General features: G+C 34.0%; 1 protein-coding gene across 2 annotated transcripts in view; it reads left to right on the top strand.

Annotated features, from left to right (window-relative positions):
• PLXDC2 (plexin domain containing 2) overlaps nt 1-17,748 on the top strand; it is a 419,623-nt gene that overhangs the window by 268,454 nt on the left and 133,421 nt on the right. For both annotated transcript variants that reach the window (XM_061178854.1, XM_061178848.1), the window contains exons 6-7: nt 2,777-2,899; nt 15,831-15,949. In XM_061178854.1, the coding sequence (XP_061034837.1) occupies nt 2,777-2,899; nt 15,831-15,949 (242 nt within the window). The remainder of the gene's footprint in view (nt 1-2,776; nt 2,900-15,830; nt 15,950-17,748) is intronic.

Below are 17,748 nucleotides of genomic sequence, written 5' to 3'. Positions count from 1 at the left end.
GGAAAAGATTTATTCCATTAAAGGACTCTTTACTTTGCATAGCTGGTTCTTATTCAACATCTGATTACACTTCCCTCCCTGCTCTCAGCAGGCCTGTAAGGTTTCTCTCCACTCAATTAATCACTGCTGAAATGATATTTTTAAAACCTAGGAATGTAAGGAGAACTCAGTAGAGCCCATCACTACAATCAAGCATTTTACTTCATAGTCACTAAGAACTAACCTAAGATAATGAAGGAATCGGGTTTCATGTGGCTAAGTAAACAAGATGTATTCTCTGAATTAGCAAAATTAAATTCACTTTGTGGAGTAGTGGAGTTTTTGTATCCTTGGATTGTTTTTCACATTAGTCTTGGTGGTGGTAGTAGTAATAGTGGTAGCAGATTAATAGTAGTGGCAGACTCTTTCTTGTTAGTAGTAGTTGTAGCAGCTATAATACTCATAGGACTAGTACTTATAATTTATATTAATGTTATAATAATAGAAGAATCAAGAGTTGTAATTATAACTTTTACACATTAGCAAATTCTTCCATCATTTTACTTAGTTCTTTGGGAATAATTTGAGACTTCACCTTTAAAATTTGGGAAATTGTAGTTCTAGAAAACTTTTTCCTGATGAGAGGAAGCAGCAGATAATGATTCTCATGATCTGAAAAACTGAGTTATATACAATAGAATGGAAAATAATGTTTTGCCAAATCTATAAAAATAAATACAAATCTTATTTATTTTAAAAACTAATAGTAATAATTAAGTATCTGAAATCATTTATGGCTCTGCATTTTTCAATTCTGTTTTTCTAGGAATTGCTGCCGCAATTTCTTACAGAGTTGTTTTGGTGAATGGATTTTGTATTGATTTAAAATTATCTTACTGCCTTGAACTACTGCCCTCTGTATTCTTTAAATAAATCAGTTTCTCTTATTAATACATGGAGAATTTAAAGTAAGGGAATAACTCTCCAGAGCTACTGTCCCTGAAAGAACACTTTCAGAGTATAATTCAATTTTTTCCTTAAAAGATCATATTTATAGAATTTTTGTATCCATTTTAATGGTGAAATTAATGGTGAATATAAAAGCATGCTGGTGAGGATAGGAGAAAAAAAGTAAATCATAGACCCTGAAAAATAGTCATTCTTCATCTTTATAATTTTAAGGATGTGATGTTGGACTTTGAACATGGAGAGTGTGACTCTGAAAATCTACAGGGAAATCAAATAAAAGCGATGACTATTCCACCCTATCATAATATCTTTTAGTACACTTGAGCTACATGAAATTGCAAAGGTACAAAGTTCTGCTCAAGACATAGGGAATTTACCTTGAAAGATGTTTTTTGGCAAATGAGAAACAAAGAGTAACTGATGATTAAAACATGCTAAAGATTTTACCAGTTTAAGTATCTTTTTTAAAGGTGAATAGCTATGATTCAATTATGCCTTCGATGAAAAATAAAAAGGAAGTCAAAGGAAAGACGACATTGCTGGAAAGACAGAAATTGATTTCAAAGTAAATAACTACAGATTTAATTCTCCAATAACTTACCTAGAAATTACAGCTGAGAATTTGAAACAATAAAGACCATGATATGCCAATGAAAGCTTTATTCAGACCATGAAGTGAGATAAAAGTTTTACACTTATAGAAGTTTAAATTCTACATAATCTTGTGGTTTTAAAAAAAAATCCCACTTTTTAAATTAATTCTTATGGAAATAGAAAAATGATCTATAGTAACCCCAGATATGTAGTTAACTTATGATTGCCTAAACATTACAATTGCATTGTCACAAATAACTTGCTTTGGATTTTATTTTGTAATAATGTATGTGGGTATGTGTGCATTTTTTATGTTCTTAATTGTGTACTTCCTAGATTCATATGAAAAATTAGTTGGTATTCCCTGAGCTGATTCTCCTTTTAGGCAGCTAAAGACCTTGGAGGCAAGAAGCCAGTATAGGATTAACAATTTGTCATGGATAATCCACAAAGTAAATAAACCCAGTGTGAATAATTGAAAGTGGATAGGGTTGTAATGTGGGAGGTATTGAAAGTTAATTCAAGATGAAGTTCTCCATAGTAAATTCCCTCTCGTTATCCAACAGCTAGAATAGGCTGGCATTGATAACTCTCTAAATAGAGAGGCATTTGTGCATTATCAATGTTTTACCATCTTATCTGAAAACATATAGTCTTTACCTCCTTGATACAGTGCTACTTGAGCAATCTGAGAAATGTGAAGTTTTTCCATGAGTATTTAGCCTCCTTTCAACTTTGAAAAGATGGTCCAAAACATTTTCTGCATTTTAGTATTAAAGATACATATGTGTGATTTCTAAAATGTCCTAAACTGAGATTAAGAAAAGCAATTCAACATCATGAAAATACATTCATTTGTAAACTGGACTTGCCTGTTTGACTAGTGTTAAAATAACAAGGGATTACTAAAGGCAAATTTAATGTTTGAATTACTTATAGTACTATACTAGCCTCTTCAGCCCTTCCAGGTAATAGTCACTTTACTGCAATTAAAGTTGTACATACTATAGATTTCTGATTTACCAGTCTGCAAGGTGCTACCAAATCATATGGGAATTTGTCACTTAATCCAGACTCAACTATTGCTGATCAGACATTAAGACATTAATTATGTTTCTTATTTTTAGCTACCACGATATTTTACTTTCGAAATGTGACTGAAGGTGAGTTGGGATATTTTAATTAAAAATTTCTGGGCTTTTTCTTAACATATTTATTATTTTTCTAATTATAGGTTTCATATACACTGGAGAAGTTGTACATCGAATGCTAACAGCCACACAGTACATAGCACCTTTAATGGCAAATTTTGATCCCAGTGTATCCAGAAATTCAACGGTCAGATATTTTGATAATGGTATGTATTGGTTAGCCTATTTTTTACTAAATGTATACTTATAAACATTGATCATCAGATTCATATTAATATTTTAGTAACCTTGGGTTTTTGGGGGTAGACTGGAATTTTAAACTGCTTGATTCAAATGCCCCAAGATGACAAATGTTACAGTGCAGCTGTTAATACTGTTAATATGTGGAGTAAAGTACGTGGTTAAATGTCACTCATTTATTCATTCATTCATTTGTTCATTCAACAAATGTTTATTAACATTTGTTGTTAATAACATTTATTAACATGTATTGGGCACTATAATAAATGAGTTGCTGTAAACGACGCCTCGAACAAAGCAAATACATTTATTTGATGCTATTTGCAATACGTCCCTCCTATTAAAAAAAACAAAGTAAGGATAATTTGTTAGTTTTGATCTTCAGCTAGAGGCAAGTGGCATAATATATTGATACTAATTTCCAAAACTTTTGAATAATATGTACCATAAGATGAACACACCTTTTAAAAATCTAGGATTGTGGGTAATTAAAATCACTTAAGAAAAAAGTTTTCCTGACTTTGAAATATGAAATAGAGTATACTGACAACAATCTATCCCTACTATTTTTTTGGGAGACATATAAAATAGTCAGAAAAGACCTAGAATATGTCACTAAGTACCATTCAAATCTAAGTAAGAAATGTAAGGTCCTAAAGACATAAATGAATTTTCATGTCTACATCTTATTGAAAGCTGTAACTTTAGTAGAAAACGAAATTATAGGAAAAGAAGAGTTTGTTTTGGAAACTTAAAGATAGAAATTTCTGTTCTCTTTATAATACAAAAATAGTATTTATTTGCCCAAAGGACAATTTTATCTTTTAAAATAATGAAAGCATGTGGCCTGAACAGAGTTATTTCTTCTCTTGTCTTGCCTGAATGAGCAAGGAAGAAAATTACTATGGGGTAGCATAGACTTACTCGTGACCATGGCTTTCAGAAAATGACATCATTTTGCTGAAAGAGATCTGACCAGTGTGATAAAGCCATTTTACAGGTCAAAATAGCAAAAGAGGAAGAAAACTAAACATACTTAGATGTACACTTTGAGAAATGCATTTCAAACAATTTGAATAACACCAAAGTGTGATCCAATATGAAGTAATACTAAATGTTAGCCATAATAATTATTTCCTTCTATTATTTTAAGAACTGTTATACTCTGTCCTCCCACTTAAAAAAATTGAGGTACTAAGGCCCAAAGATGTACAAATAGATTGTTAGTATACTTTAGACAGAGCTACAGTGAGCAACTTATCTGAAGCTTATCCCATGACCTACTAGACAGAATGAATCTACCCTAAGTAAATAAGAAAGTTGAGTATTTTCCAAGCTTTGTCACTTACTAGGTGATGTTGGGAACATTTACTCATGGGCACAAGCTTCTGATGACCAAGTTTTTAGACTGTTAGCATCAAAATCATAAAGCATATTAAGTCTCTTTCCCCATATGCTCTCTCACACACCCATGTGCCTAGGTAGCTCAATATTTAAATTTTACTTTTATTTAAATGATTTTAAAAAATTAACGTATGCCACTTCAACTGGATTCTAAATTCTTTAAAAACAAGGACTTTGACTATTTATAAAAAATTATTTTCTCTTCAATACCTGGCACAAGAACTCAATACACAGTCGGTCCTCAATAATTAATTGTTCAATGAATGAATACATGAAAAAAATTAGGTATGTAAGATGATTTTTAATTCTGAGAGTTGTGAAAGTACGAATACTCAAGAATTACTGTATTTTACTTTATTGAAATATCTTCTGTGTGATAACCAATGGGAATATTACATTCTTACAATATAATAATAAAAGCTAGTAATCGCCTGTGTTTTATTAAATGATTGAAGCACTCTTCAGTATTTTAAGGATCTTCACAAAGTCCTTTTATACCATAGCAACTTACTGAAATATTTCCAACTTTGACTGGTTAGGATCATTGAAGGAATGCTTAAGGATGGGAAACTCAACATTTTAGGAAAGCAAAAACTTCTCTAGAGGAGACAGCAGTTTAGAACATTTCTTCTAAGATAATATTTCTGTAAGTATTAAAGCACTAGATTTTAAAAATCAGACGACACTTCTAAATATTATAGCCAGCCTAGAAGTCTGAGTCACAGAATATTAATGCACAAAAACTAGAGAAGTTGTAAAACTAAACCTTTTATTAGAAAAATAATTTGGTGGCTCATAAATAGCAAATTAGAAAGCATAAGTCTTACAGTGATCAGAAGCCTAATCGAGCACAGAATCAGAAAATTTGGAGTTAATAGTGACCTTAAATGCCCCTAGATCAACCTACTTGCCTGTGTTTATTTTGGAGATTAAGAAATTGGCATCCATTACTGATTAGACAGTTTGATCACCCTAGGGATACTAACTTCCAACTGCTCAGTTCCATTAAGCACATAGGATGGTACAGCAGCTCATGTGGTCTGTTATATGAGCTTAAATTACAACTTCAGCTCTGCCAGGAAGAACTTTACCATTACATTTTGTGCCCATCATCAGAGAAACAGTGTAGGATTGTCAGTCATAAGCCAAGAGATGCACCACACTAAACCAGCTCTTTGGTGAATTCCAAGGTTTGCTCTTGGCAGATTATTCTCCTACATCATAGCTGATGACCAAAGAAAGTGTCTTTTTGGTTCACTTACCTAATTGCTTCCTATATTAGGTACTACCTAGGAAGCAATATGTGAGTAAGGGGCTGCTTAGAGAAATACAAGATCGTATCTCCAAAAGCCACTCTCACTAACCTGCAGACCATGAAGTTTTAGATTCAGCAACTTGTAATAAAAGGTAAAATTTGATATATTGATTATTCGATAAAACAAGATAGAGACATATAGTTAATTTTAAAATGTAATGATAACATTTACACTCAACTAATCTTACTAGTAGAACCATTTAAATTAACAAATGCTGGGGGAGCTGTGCTACTACATAATATAAAACATATTTGCACAATTAGTGTTATTTTAAAAAGTCTGCTACTAACAATGTATTGAAAATATCGTCACCAGAATTTGCATTAAAAACATTTAATTACTCAATTTAGGTAGACCTCTCTTTGTGCACAAAGAATTTGAGGAAACTATATATTTTTTGATTGATTGCAGAAATCCCTAGAAGGCAAGAATTATTCCTCCCATGTTGTAGAAGAAACAGGTTCAAGCAGGTTAATTGTGTCCAAGGTCACACACAAAGTATTAGAGGCAGGACATAAGTCTAGCTCATCTGCCCTCCATTTCAGTGTTTCCTCTGCACTGTCAAAGTGTCTAATAGAAATTAGTGAGTAAGAAGGAGACTAGAGCTTGAGAGTTGTGAACACATGTGAAGGAAAAGAAGTGTTTGTTAGGAGGAATTTCATGATCAGAAAACCCTTTTACTTCTATGATTATGGGAAGTTTCCTGGCTATTATTGTCCTCTTGCCTTTTCCAGTTTTTAGAAAAGTGGTAGTATAGATACAGAGATGCCCGTGGAAGGAAGAGACCTGGGTTTTCACTTACAACAGGGGTATGTCTTGGGTGCTGCTTATAACTAAAAGTACCAAGGTAAAATTTTTTAAAAAAAGTTTTTTTTACTTCTAAAGTTTTACCTCAAGGAAATAGATTTCTATATTTAAAGTGAATAACGTGATAATTTGATATATATATACATTGCAAAAGAATTTCCACCCTCAAGTTAATTAATATTTTCATCACCTCACATATGTACCTTTTTTCTTTTCGGGTGGGAACACTTAAGTTTATTCTCAGTAAATTTCAATTATATTGTACAGTGTTAGAAACTGTAGTCACCGTGTTATGCATTAGATCCTCAGACCTTATTCATTGTATAAATGAAAGCTGGTATCCTTTTGTCAGCATCTCTCTATTTCCCCCAGACCCTAGTCCCTGGCAGCCTACATTCTAAAATCTGTTTCTTTGAGGTCGACTGTCTTTGTTTTGTTTTGTCTTTAGATTTCACATGTATGTGATACCATGCAGTTTTTCTCTTTCTCTATTTGGCTTATTTCACTTAGCTTAATGCCCTCCAGATACATCCATGTTGTCACAAAGGCAGGATTTCATTCTTTTTGAGGCTGAGTAATATTCCATTGTGTATATATACCACATATTCTTTATCCATTCATCCATAGATGAACACTTAAGTTGTTTTCATACTTTGGCTACTTTAAATAATGCTGCAGTGAACAAGAGAGTATAGATATCTCTCTAAGGCAGTCATTTTGTTTCCTTTGGTATACACCCAGTAGTGGGATTCCTGGATCATATGGTAGTTTTCTATTTTTAATTTCTTGAGGAAATTCCATACTGTTTTGCACAGTGTCTGTTCCAGTTACATTTCCACCAACAGACTATAAGGGTTCTGTTTCCTCTACATCCTTTCCAGGATTTGTTATCTCTTGTCTTTTTGATAATAGACATCTTAACAGGTGTGAGGTGATGTCTCGTGCTTTTGATTTGTATTTCTCTGATGATTAGTGATGCTGAGCACATTTTCATGAACCTCTTAGCCATTTATATGTCTTATTTGGGAAAATGACTGTTTAGGTTCTTTGCCCATATTTTAATTGGGTTATTTGTTTTCTTGCTATTGAGTTGTGTGAGTTCCTTATTTATTTTGGATATAATCCCTTATTAGGTTCATGGTTTGCAAATATTTTCTCGTATTCCATAGGCTGCCTTTTCATTTTGTTGATGGTTTCTTTTGCCGTGCAGAATATTTTTAGTTTGATGTAGTCCAACTTGTTTATTTTTGCTTTTGTTGCATTTGCTTTTGGTGTTAAATACAAAATATCATTACCAAGACCTATGTCAAGGAGCTTACCCTCTATGTTTTCTTCTAGGAGTTTTACATTTCAGGTATAACATTCAAGTCTTTAATCCATTTTGAGTTGATTTTTGTGTACGGTATATTCTTTTGCATGTGGCTATCCAGTTTTCCCAGCACAGTTATCCAGTTTGTTGAGAAACAGTTCTTCCGCATTGTATATTCTTGGCTCCATTATTGAAAATGAATTGACCATATAAGCATGGATTTATTTCTGGGATCTGTACTCTGTTCCATTGATCTATGTGTCTTTATTTCTTAATCCCAAAACCATACTGTTTTGATTATTATAGTTTTGTAATATACTTTGAAATCAGAAAGTATAATGCCTCCAGCTTTGTTCTTCTTTCTCAAGATTGCTTGGCTATTTGGAGTCTTTTGTGGTTCCATACAAATTTTAGGATTTTTTTAATTTCTGTGAAAAATGTTATTGGAATTTTGATAGGGATTGCATTGAATCTGTAGATTGTTTTGGGTAGCATCGACATTTTAACAATATTAATTCTTCCAATCTAGGAACATGAAATATCGTTCCATTTATTTGCGGCTTCTTCAGTTTCTTTCATCATTGTCTTACAGTTTTCAGTATTCAGGACTTTCACCCCTTTGGTTAAATTTATTCCTAGGTATTTTCTTGATGCAATTGTAAATGGGATTTTTTTCTTACTTTCCCTTTCTGATAGTCTGTTATTAGCACATAGAAACACAACACATTTCTGTATATTGATTTTGTATCCCGCAACCTTACTGAATTCATTTATTAGTTCTAACAGTTTTTTGTTGGAGTCTTTAGGGTTTTCTATATACAATACAGGCATCTGTAAATAGTGACAGTTTTACTTCTTCCTTTCCAATTTGTATGCCTTTTATTTCTTTTTCTTGTCTAATTGCTCTGGCTAGGATTTCCAGTATTATGTTGAATAAAAATGGTGAGAGTGGTGTCCTTGTCTTTTTCCTGATCTTAGAGGAAAAACTTTCTGCTTAGTATCTTGTTAGCCTTAAGTATGATGTTAGCTATGGGCTTGTCATATATGGACTTTATTTTGTTGAGATGCATTCTATCTATACCTGATTTGTTAAGAGTTTTTATCATGAGAGGACGTTGAATTTTGTCAGATGCTTTTTCTGCATCTATTGAGATCATCATATGATTTTTATGCTTCATTTTGTTAATGTGGCATATCACATTGATTGATTTGTGTATGTTGAACCATCCTTGCATCTCAGGAATAAATCCAGCTTGATCATGGTATATGATCTTTTTAATGTACTGTTGAATATGGTTTGCTAAGATTTTGTTGAGTATTTTTGATCTATGTTCATTGGCGATATTGGTCTGTAAGTTTCTTTTCTTGTAGTGTCCTCATTTGGCTTTGGTATCAAGGTAATGCTGGCCTTGAAAAATGAGTTTGGAAGTGTTCTCTCTTCTCTATTTTGGAAGACTTTGATAAGAATTGGTATTAATTCTTCTTTAAATGTCTGGTAAAGTTCCCCAGTGAAGCCATCTGGTCCTGGATTTTTCTTTGTCAGAACTTTTATAATTACTGATTCTATCTCCTTACTAGTAATTGGTCTGTTCAGATTTTCTGTTTCTTTGTGATTCAATCTTGATTGATGGTATGTTTCTAGGAATTTAGCCGTATCTTCTAGGTTGCCCAATTTGTTGGCATATGATTGTTCATAGTACAATAGTTTCTTATGATCCTTTGTTTTCTGTGTTATCAGTTGTAGTGTCTCCTCTTTCATTTCTGATTTTATTTACACTTTCTCTTTTTTTCTCAGTCTAGCTAAAGTTTTGTCACATTTTTTATCTTAAGAAAGCTCTTAGTTTCACTGATCTTTTCTATCATTCTAGTGATATCTATCTAATGGATCTTTTTAGTCTCCATTTCTTTTATTTCCATTCTGATCTTTGATATTTCCTTCTTCTGCTAACTTTGGGCTTGGTTTGTTCTTCTTTTTTAGTTCCTTGATTTGTAAAGTTAGGTTGTTTTTTGAGATCTTTCTTTTTTCTTCATGTAGGCATTTATCTCTATAAACTTCCTCTTAGAATTGCCTCTGCTGAATCCCTTAAGTTTTATGTTTTGTTTCCATTTTCATTTATCTCAAGATATTTTTAGATTTCCCTTTTGATTTCTTCTTTGGCCCACTGGTTGTTCAGGAGGATATTTTTTAATCTCCATGTATTTGTGAATTTTCCAGTTTTCCTTCTGCTGTTAATTTGTAGTTTTATACCATTTTGGTCAGAAAAGATGCCTGATATGAATTCAGGCCTCTTAAAATTGTTAAGACTTGTCTTGTGGCCTAAAAAAATTATCTATCCTGGAGAATGTCTTACGTGCCCTTCAGTAAAATGTGCATTCTGCTGCTGTTTGATGAAATGTTCTATGTATTTCTGTAAGGTTCACCTGCTCTAATATGTAGTTTAAGTCCAATGTTTCCTTGTTGATTTTCTGTCTGAATGATCTATCCATTGTTGAAAGTGAGATATGAAGTTCCCTATTTTTATTTTATTGCTGTCTCTTTCTGCCTTTAGATCTGTTAATATTTGCTTTATATATTTAGGTATTATGATTGGATGCATAAATATTTATAAACATTTATAATTGTTTATATCCTCTTGATGAATTGACCTCTTTATTATTAAATAATGACCTTCTTTGTCTCTTGTTAAAAGTTTTGGCTTAAAAGTCTACTTTTCTGGCATAAGTATACCTACCTCTGTTTTCTTTTGGTTTCCATTTGCATGGAAAATCTTTTTCCATACCTTTACTTTTAATCTATGTGTGTTCTTAAAACTGAAGTGAGTGTCTGTGGGCAGCATATAGTTAAGTCTGTTTCTTAAACTCTTAACCCAGTTTGTGTCTTTTGATTGGAGAATTTAGTCCATCTACATTTAAAGTAACTAATGATAGGTATGGTTTACTATTGCCATTTTGGTAGTTGTTTTCTGGCTGTTTTGTAATTCCTTTGTTCCTTTCTTTCTCTCACTCTCCTTTGTGATTTGATTTTCTGTAGTGGTATGCTTCAGTTCATTGTACTTTATCTTCTGTGTGTAAGTATTTGATCTGTGGTTACTATGAGGCTTACATAAAACATCTTATACAATCAATTTTAGGCTGATAACAACTAACTTCAAACTCATACAGAAGCTCTACATTTTTACACCTTCCACCATATTTTATGTTTTTGATATCACAATTTATAACTTTTTATATTGCATATCCACTAACAAACTATTGTAGTTAGAGTTATTTTTAAAACTTTTGTCTTTTAACCTTTATACTAGAGTTATAAGTGATTTTTCCACCACCATTATGATAAGAGTATTCTGAATTTAACTATATATTTACCTTTACCAGTGAGTTTTTTTTTTAATATATATAATTCTTTTTACTTACTAGCATTCTTTCATTTTAGCTTGAAGAACTCCCTTTAACATTTCTTGTAAGTCTGGTCTAGTGGTAAAGAACTTTTTCAGCTTTTGTTTGTCTGGAAATATCTTTATCTCTCTTTTAATTCTGAAGAACAACTTTGCTTAATAAAGTACTCTTGGTTAGCAGGTTTTTTCTTTCAGCACTTCGAATACCTCACCCCACTCTCTCTTGCCTGCAGGGTTTCTGCAGAAAAATCTACTAACAGTCGTTAAGATTTCCCTTGTAGGTAACAAATTTCTTTTCTCTTCTTGCTTTTAAGATTCTTTCCTTGTTGTTAACTTCTGATAATTTGATTATAATGTGTTTCAGTGTAAATCCCTTATGATTCATCTTTTTTTGGTATTTTTGAGCTTTCTGGATCTGGATGTCTGTTTTTTTCCCCAGGTTAAGGAAGTTTTCAGCCATTAGTTCTTTGAATAATCTTTTTATTTTTAATTTATTTATTTATTTTTGGCTGCGTTGGGTCTTCATTGCCGCACGCGGGCTTTCTCTAATTGCGGCGAGCGGGGCTAATCTTCATTGTGGTGCACGGGCTTCTCATTGAGGTGGCTTCTCTTGTTGCAGAGCACGGGCTCTAGGCACATGGGCTCAGTAGTTGTGGTTTGCAGGCTCTGGAACACAGGCTCAGTAGTTGTGGTGCACGGGCTTAGTTGCTCTGTGGCATGTGGGATCTTCCCAGACCAGGGCTCGAACCCATGTCCCCTGCATTGGCAGGCAGATTCGTAACCACTGCGCCACCTGGGAAGTACTCTTTGAATAATACTTCTGCCCCTTTCTCTCTCTCTTCTCATTCTGAGATCCCTATAATGTGAATATTGGTCTACTTGACGGTGTCCTATATGTCCCTTAAGCTATCTTCACTCTTTTTCATTCTTTTTTTTCTCTCTCTGCTCCTCTAATTGGATCAGTTCCGCTGATATGTTTTCAAGGGCATTGATCTTTTCTTTTACTTGATATAGTCTGTTGTTGAACCCCTCTATTAAAACTTCCAGTCAGTTATTGTATTCTTCGGTACTATTATTTCTATTTAGTACATTTTATATTTTCTGTCTCTTTGTTGGAATTCTCACTTTGTTCGTGCATTGCTCTCCTGACCTCAGTGAGCATCTTTTTTTTGTTTTTTGGCTGCACTGTGTGGCATACGGGATCTTGGTCCCCCAACCAGGGATCAAACCTGTGCCCCCTGCAATGGAAGCGCAGAATCTTCACCACTGGACCGCCAGGGAAGTCCAGTGAGCATATTTATGACTGTTATTTTGAACTCATTTGGGTAAATCACTTACTTCTGTTTCATTAAGATCAGTTTCTAGAGATTTATCTTGTTTTTTGTTTGGAACATATCCCCTGTTTCTTCATTTTTCTTTACTCACTGTTAGTTTTTGTACATCAGATAAATAGATACCTCTTCCAGTCTTGTCAGAGTGGTTTTCTGTACGACATGAACTTCATCAATCAGCTTAGCTCAAGCTCCTGGTTGCCTTTCAAACCTTTGTGATTGTTCAAGGCATCATCTTTGTTCTCAGTGGCATCCAGTAGTTTAGGGTGTGCCAAGAGCCATCAGTTTCCCAAAGGGGAGGATCGCAGTCAGCACCTAGATTTGTTGGCAGTCCCTCAGGCAGCAGCATACTGGAAAAGTATGCAGTCAAATCCTCTCCAGGGATAAACTGGGAGACAGGTATTTTGTCTGCTCCCTCTCTACTGAGCCTTGAGGGGATAGCCAATGCAAGTGATGCAAGTGCTCACAGGTGTGCCTATTAACAATTGCTTCTTTGTGTGCTACAGTCCTGTGGGACTCATGAATGCAAACCCCATTGTCTCTCAGAGCAAGATGACCTGGGGGCCTGTCCTCAGGTGGCAGCCACAAAAGCTGGGTGCCAGACATGTGTGCAAGCTCCTTCCAGAGAGATGCTGGTGACTTGGTTTTATCCTTGGACTGAGCCAAAGGAACAAGGTAGGGGAAGTACCCACTGGCTCTTTTGGGCTCCAGAGGATCACAGTAAGCACCTAGATGTGTGCAGTTTCATTATGGGTATTTTCTCAGTCGCCTCATGTATAGCAGTCACTCAGCTAATTTTGGATTTCTCTCAAAGGAAATTGCTCCTTGTGTAGCTGTACATTCAGTATCCATGGGAAGAGGGGAAGTCAGGAGCCTCCTATGCTGCCATCTTGGTCAAAAGATCTCAGCATTAAGTTATACTCAAAAACACAGTAATGACAGTGTTCTGGTCTACTTCAATCACCTGGTACAGGAATGAACTCAGGAAGTCAGACAGAAGAAATGTATAGGGCAAAGTACGTGGGAAAGGGTATGGAGCATCCAGGCCCTCTCTGGGCACTCTACTCTCCTAGCATCTCCACATCTTCACTAACCCAAAAGCTCTCTGTCATGCAATATTGATTTTTTTTTTCTTTTTAATCATATACTTACTGACCTGGGAGATAAGTTATGCTCTCTTAGTTCTGTGAGTTTCATTTCTGTACATCATTTTTTGGCAACAAGATTTTTTAAAAGATTAGAAAATCCAATACTTAGAGCTAAGCAAACGTCTTAGCTGCTCATTTGTTTTCTTAAAAAAATAAAAAAGAATAAACAGTGTCAGTTAATGAAATTAGAACACTCCCTAACACAATAAACAGAAATAAACTCAAAATGGATTAAAGACCTAAATGTAAGACTGGAAACTATAAAACTCTTAGAGGAAAACATAGGAAGAACACTCTGACATAAATCACAGCAAGATCTTTTTTGACCTGCCTTCGAGAGTAGGAAATAAAAACAAAAATAAACAAATGGGACCTAATGAAACTTAAAAGCTTCCGCACAGCAAAGCAAACCATAAACAAGATGAAAAGACAACTCTCAGAATGGGAGAAAATAATTGCAAACGAATCAACAGACAAAGGATTAATCTCCAAAATATACAAACAGCTCATGCAGAACAATATTAAAAAAACAAACAACCCAATCAAAAACTGGGCGGAAGACCTGAATAGACATTTCTTCAAAGAAGATATACAGATGGCCAACAAACACATGAAAAGATGCTCAACATCACTAACTATTAGAGAAATGCAAATCAAAACTGCAATGAGGTATCATCTCATACCAGTCAGAATGGCCATCATCAAAAAATCTACAAACAATAAATGCTGGAGAGGGTGTGGAGAAAAGAGAACCCTTTTGCACTGTTGGTGGGAATGTAAATTAATACAACCACTATGGAGAACAGTATGGAGGTTCCTTAAAAAACTAAAAATAGAATTACCATATGACCCAGCAATCCCACTACTGGGCATATACCCAGAGAAAACCATAACTCAAAAAGACACATGAACTCCGATGTTCATTGCAGCACTATTTACAATAGCCAGCACATGGAAGCAACCTAAATGCCCATTGACAGACGAATGGATAAAGAAGATGTGGTGCATATATACAATGGAATATTACTCAGCCATAAAAAGGAACAAAATTGGGTCATTTATAGAGACGTGGATGGACCTAAAGACTGTCATACAGAGTGAAGTAAGTCAGAAAGAGAAAACAAGTATCGTATATTAATGCATATATGTGGAATCTAGAAAAATGGTACAGATGAACCTGTTTGCAAGGCAGAAATAGAGACACAGATGTAGAGAACAAACGTATGGACACCAAGGGGGGAAAGAGGGGTGGTGGGATGAGTTGGGAGATTGGGATTGACATATACACTAACTAATACATATAAAATAGATAACTAATGAGAACCTGCTGTATAGCAAAGGGAACTCCACTTTGCTGTACAGTAGAAACTAACACAATGTTGTAAAACAACTGTATGTACCCCAGTAAAATAAATAAATAAATATAAATAAAACCTAAAAGAGAAACACTGATGAAAAAACAACAAAACAAAATATAAATTCTCATTGGTGGCTATTAAACTGTGTTTCAATTACTATTTCATGTTAATACTTTTATAATAAACACTGGCAGATTGACTCATCAGAATATGATATATAGCACTGAAGATTCATCCCATTGTACTTAAAGGGGCTTCAGAAATGTTAGCCTGAGGCCCTTTAAGCTACCTTGCAACCTTTTAGAAGCAGTACAACAAAGAAATGCAGACATTGTGAATTAAAGAAGAAAATTCCCATGAGTGTTAAAGAAATTTCTTTAGCATGGAAGAGTATAATTCTAAGTATGAAATAGACATTTTCAAGTCTGATTCTAGCTTCCCTGAATGTGTTCCTTTCTCTCTCAGCATTTGTCAAATGTATTTGAAGTTCATTCAAGCCACTTGGGTTGCATTTTGAAAATGGCTCATGGAAATTTAAGCAGACAGTACCCATTAACATTAATGGACTTCCTAAGGCAAAATTCCCCCATACTGGGCTCAATATTAACCTCAGTATGAGGTTAGATTTTACCAAATATTTAGAGAATGCTCAATTCTTTAAAAATATCCCAAATGCTATTTCAGTAACAGAAATCCAGTTAACTATGTAAAATTCAAGTAGCACAGCTACTAGATGTGAAGGTTAGATCCATGATTTGTGAAGATTCCCACCAGAATTGATTGATACATTTTTCTCACTGCATTTCTTTTGTTCCAATGGGGTTTATAGGCACAGCGCTTGTTGTCCAGTGGGACCATGTACATCTCCAGGATAATTACAACCTGGGAAGCTTCACATTCCAAGCAACCCTCCTCATGGATGGACGCATCATCTTCGGATATAAGGAAGTAAGTAATGTATTGATAATTTCCTTCCCTATTGACCTTGACCTCTCTATCTTTTCCTCCAAGTGTCAAGAAAAGGACATTTTACAGTCATGAACCTCAGATCATTTTCTCATCTCTTGGTTTCTTTTGCTTTATTGAAAAAAATACAATTTTTAAAATCTACCGAGTAGCACTAATTGTTAATTCTTTGGGTTTTGTTTTATTTTGCATTCTGATATCCTTGGCATTCTGACCCATGAATTTCATAAAATTATTAAATAATTATATTCTTGTGGTAGTATAATGAAATATCTCTAAGAAAAAATATTTCTAATTTGGAAGGATTTTCATCTAAATCTGATTACTTATATTTATACTATTTATTTGTTTTTGCCTTGTCAACTTCTTTGACATTTTTTGGCTATAATTTCAAAAGTGTTAATAGACATGAAGTCTTGTGTGGCTCAATGACCCAATACTGAAAGTATTCCACGACAGCTGAGTCCACAATCCCTTTGGCCAATGTTTATTGCCACCTGATAGGAAAGATTAATTAGAGATCAAAGTGACAGAAAGAATAAAGAAATTTAAACTTAGTTTGTTTCATTTTACCAAATTGACAGGGAATGGAAATTGACTAAATTGTAGCCTTTAATTTACAGAACATCTAAATTGGAATAATAACATGTTTGGTTTAAAACTCTATTGACAGTGTAATTAAGGTCTATTAGACAACCTAAACTTTGGGGGAAGAAAATAAAGAATATAAGAATAATATATCAGATGTGATGTTTTAGGCAGTCAATAGTCACAATGTGAATTGATAATGGGCATTATTAACCCATGGATTAATGGGTATTTATAATAATACAGACTCAACATCTTATTTTCAATTGAAGGGTTATTTTTCCCTTGGGAAATGAATCCCTGGCTATTAAAAAGATGCTGACAATTTAAAAAGGATTCCCTTTGGTCATGTCTTCTGAAATCTATCTTTTCTATAAAGTGAGGGATGGTTGTATTTCAACTCAATAGGCCAACTTTTGGAAATCTCATAACCATGTTAAATGTTTCCACTCTTTTGAAGAATTCTTCTGTGTGGAATTAATCATTTACTTGGGGCAACGGTATACACAGACTATAATGTAAGATCCGTTCTGCTTGGTGCTTCCTTATCCAGAGCTATGTTTTGGTATCATAGCCCACCATATCCTTATATCACACTCCCTGGAAGCTGAGACAATATTGCTCAAAGGGACTCATTCTAGTTTTCATTGTAATCTAGTGTATTGCTGGGACTGCAGAATGATGTTATGGAATATTATTTTCAACATTTTAACCAACAGTGGTAAAATTTCTGGAAAGAGGCAGAGTCAGTAAGTCTAGAATCTGAAATCTCACTAATTGTAGGCTTTGTCAAAACAGAGGTTTGTGTTCTTATTGTGGTCTCTCTCTCTAGTCTTTATTATCAAAATTGTCATCTTTGTTTATACTGTTCTCAATGAGTGTCTCACATTGCAGAGTAACAGTTTATTTTTCCTATTCTCTCTTTGTAGTGAGGTTGGTATTTTTAAAATGTCCTTTTCTTTTCTTTATTTAATCAAAGAGAAATTTTCCATTATGGTTTTCCTGTTTTGTCATGGGAATATTAAGCTGACAGGCAATTTTAACACTCTTAATATTTCCAGACTATCAGTCCTTCTGAATTTAGAGTTCTAAAGAAATCACTACTTTATTATTTGCCTTGCTGTCCTTTCTCTGTCTTGGTTAAAAAACAGTTACTTATTTCCTATTCTACCTCTTTGCTTCCTGATAACTGT

The sequence above is a fragment of the Eubalaena glacialis genome, chromosome 2 (genome assembly GCF_028564815.1).
Source record: "Eubalaena glacialis isolate mEubGla1 chromosome 2, mEubGla1.1.hap2.+ XY, whole genome shotgun sequence".
Classification (NCBI taxonomy): Eukaryota; Metazoa; Chordata; class Mammalia; order Artiodactyla; family Balaenidae; genus Eubalaena; species Eubalaena glacialis.
This window is presented reverse-complemented; position numbering and strand designations above follow the sequence as displayed.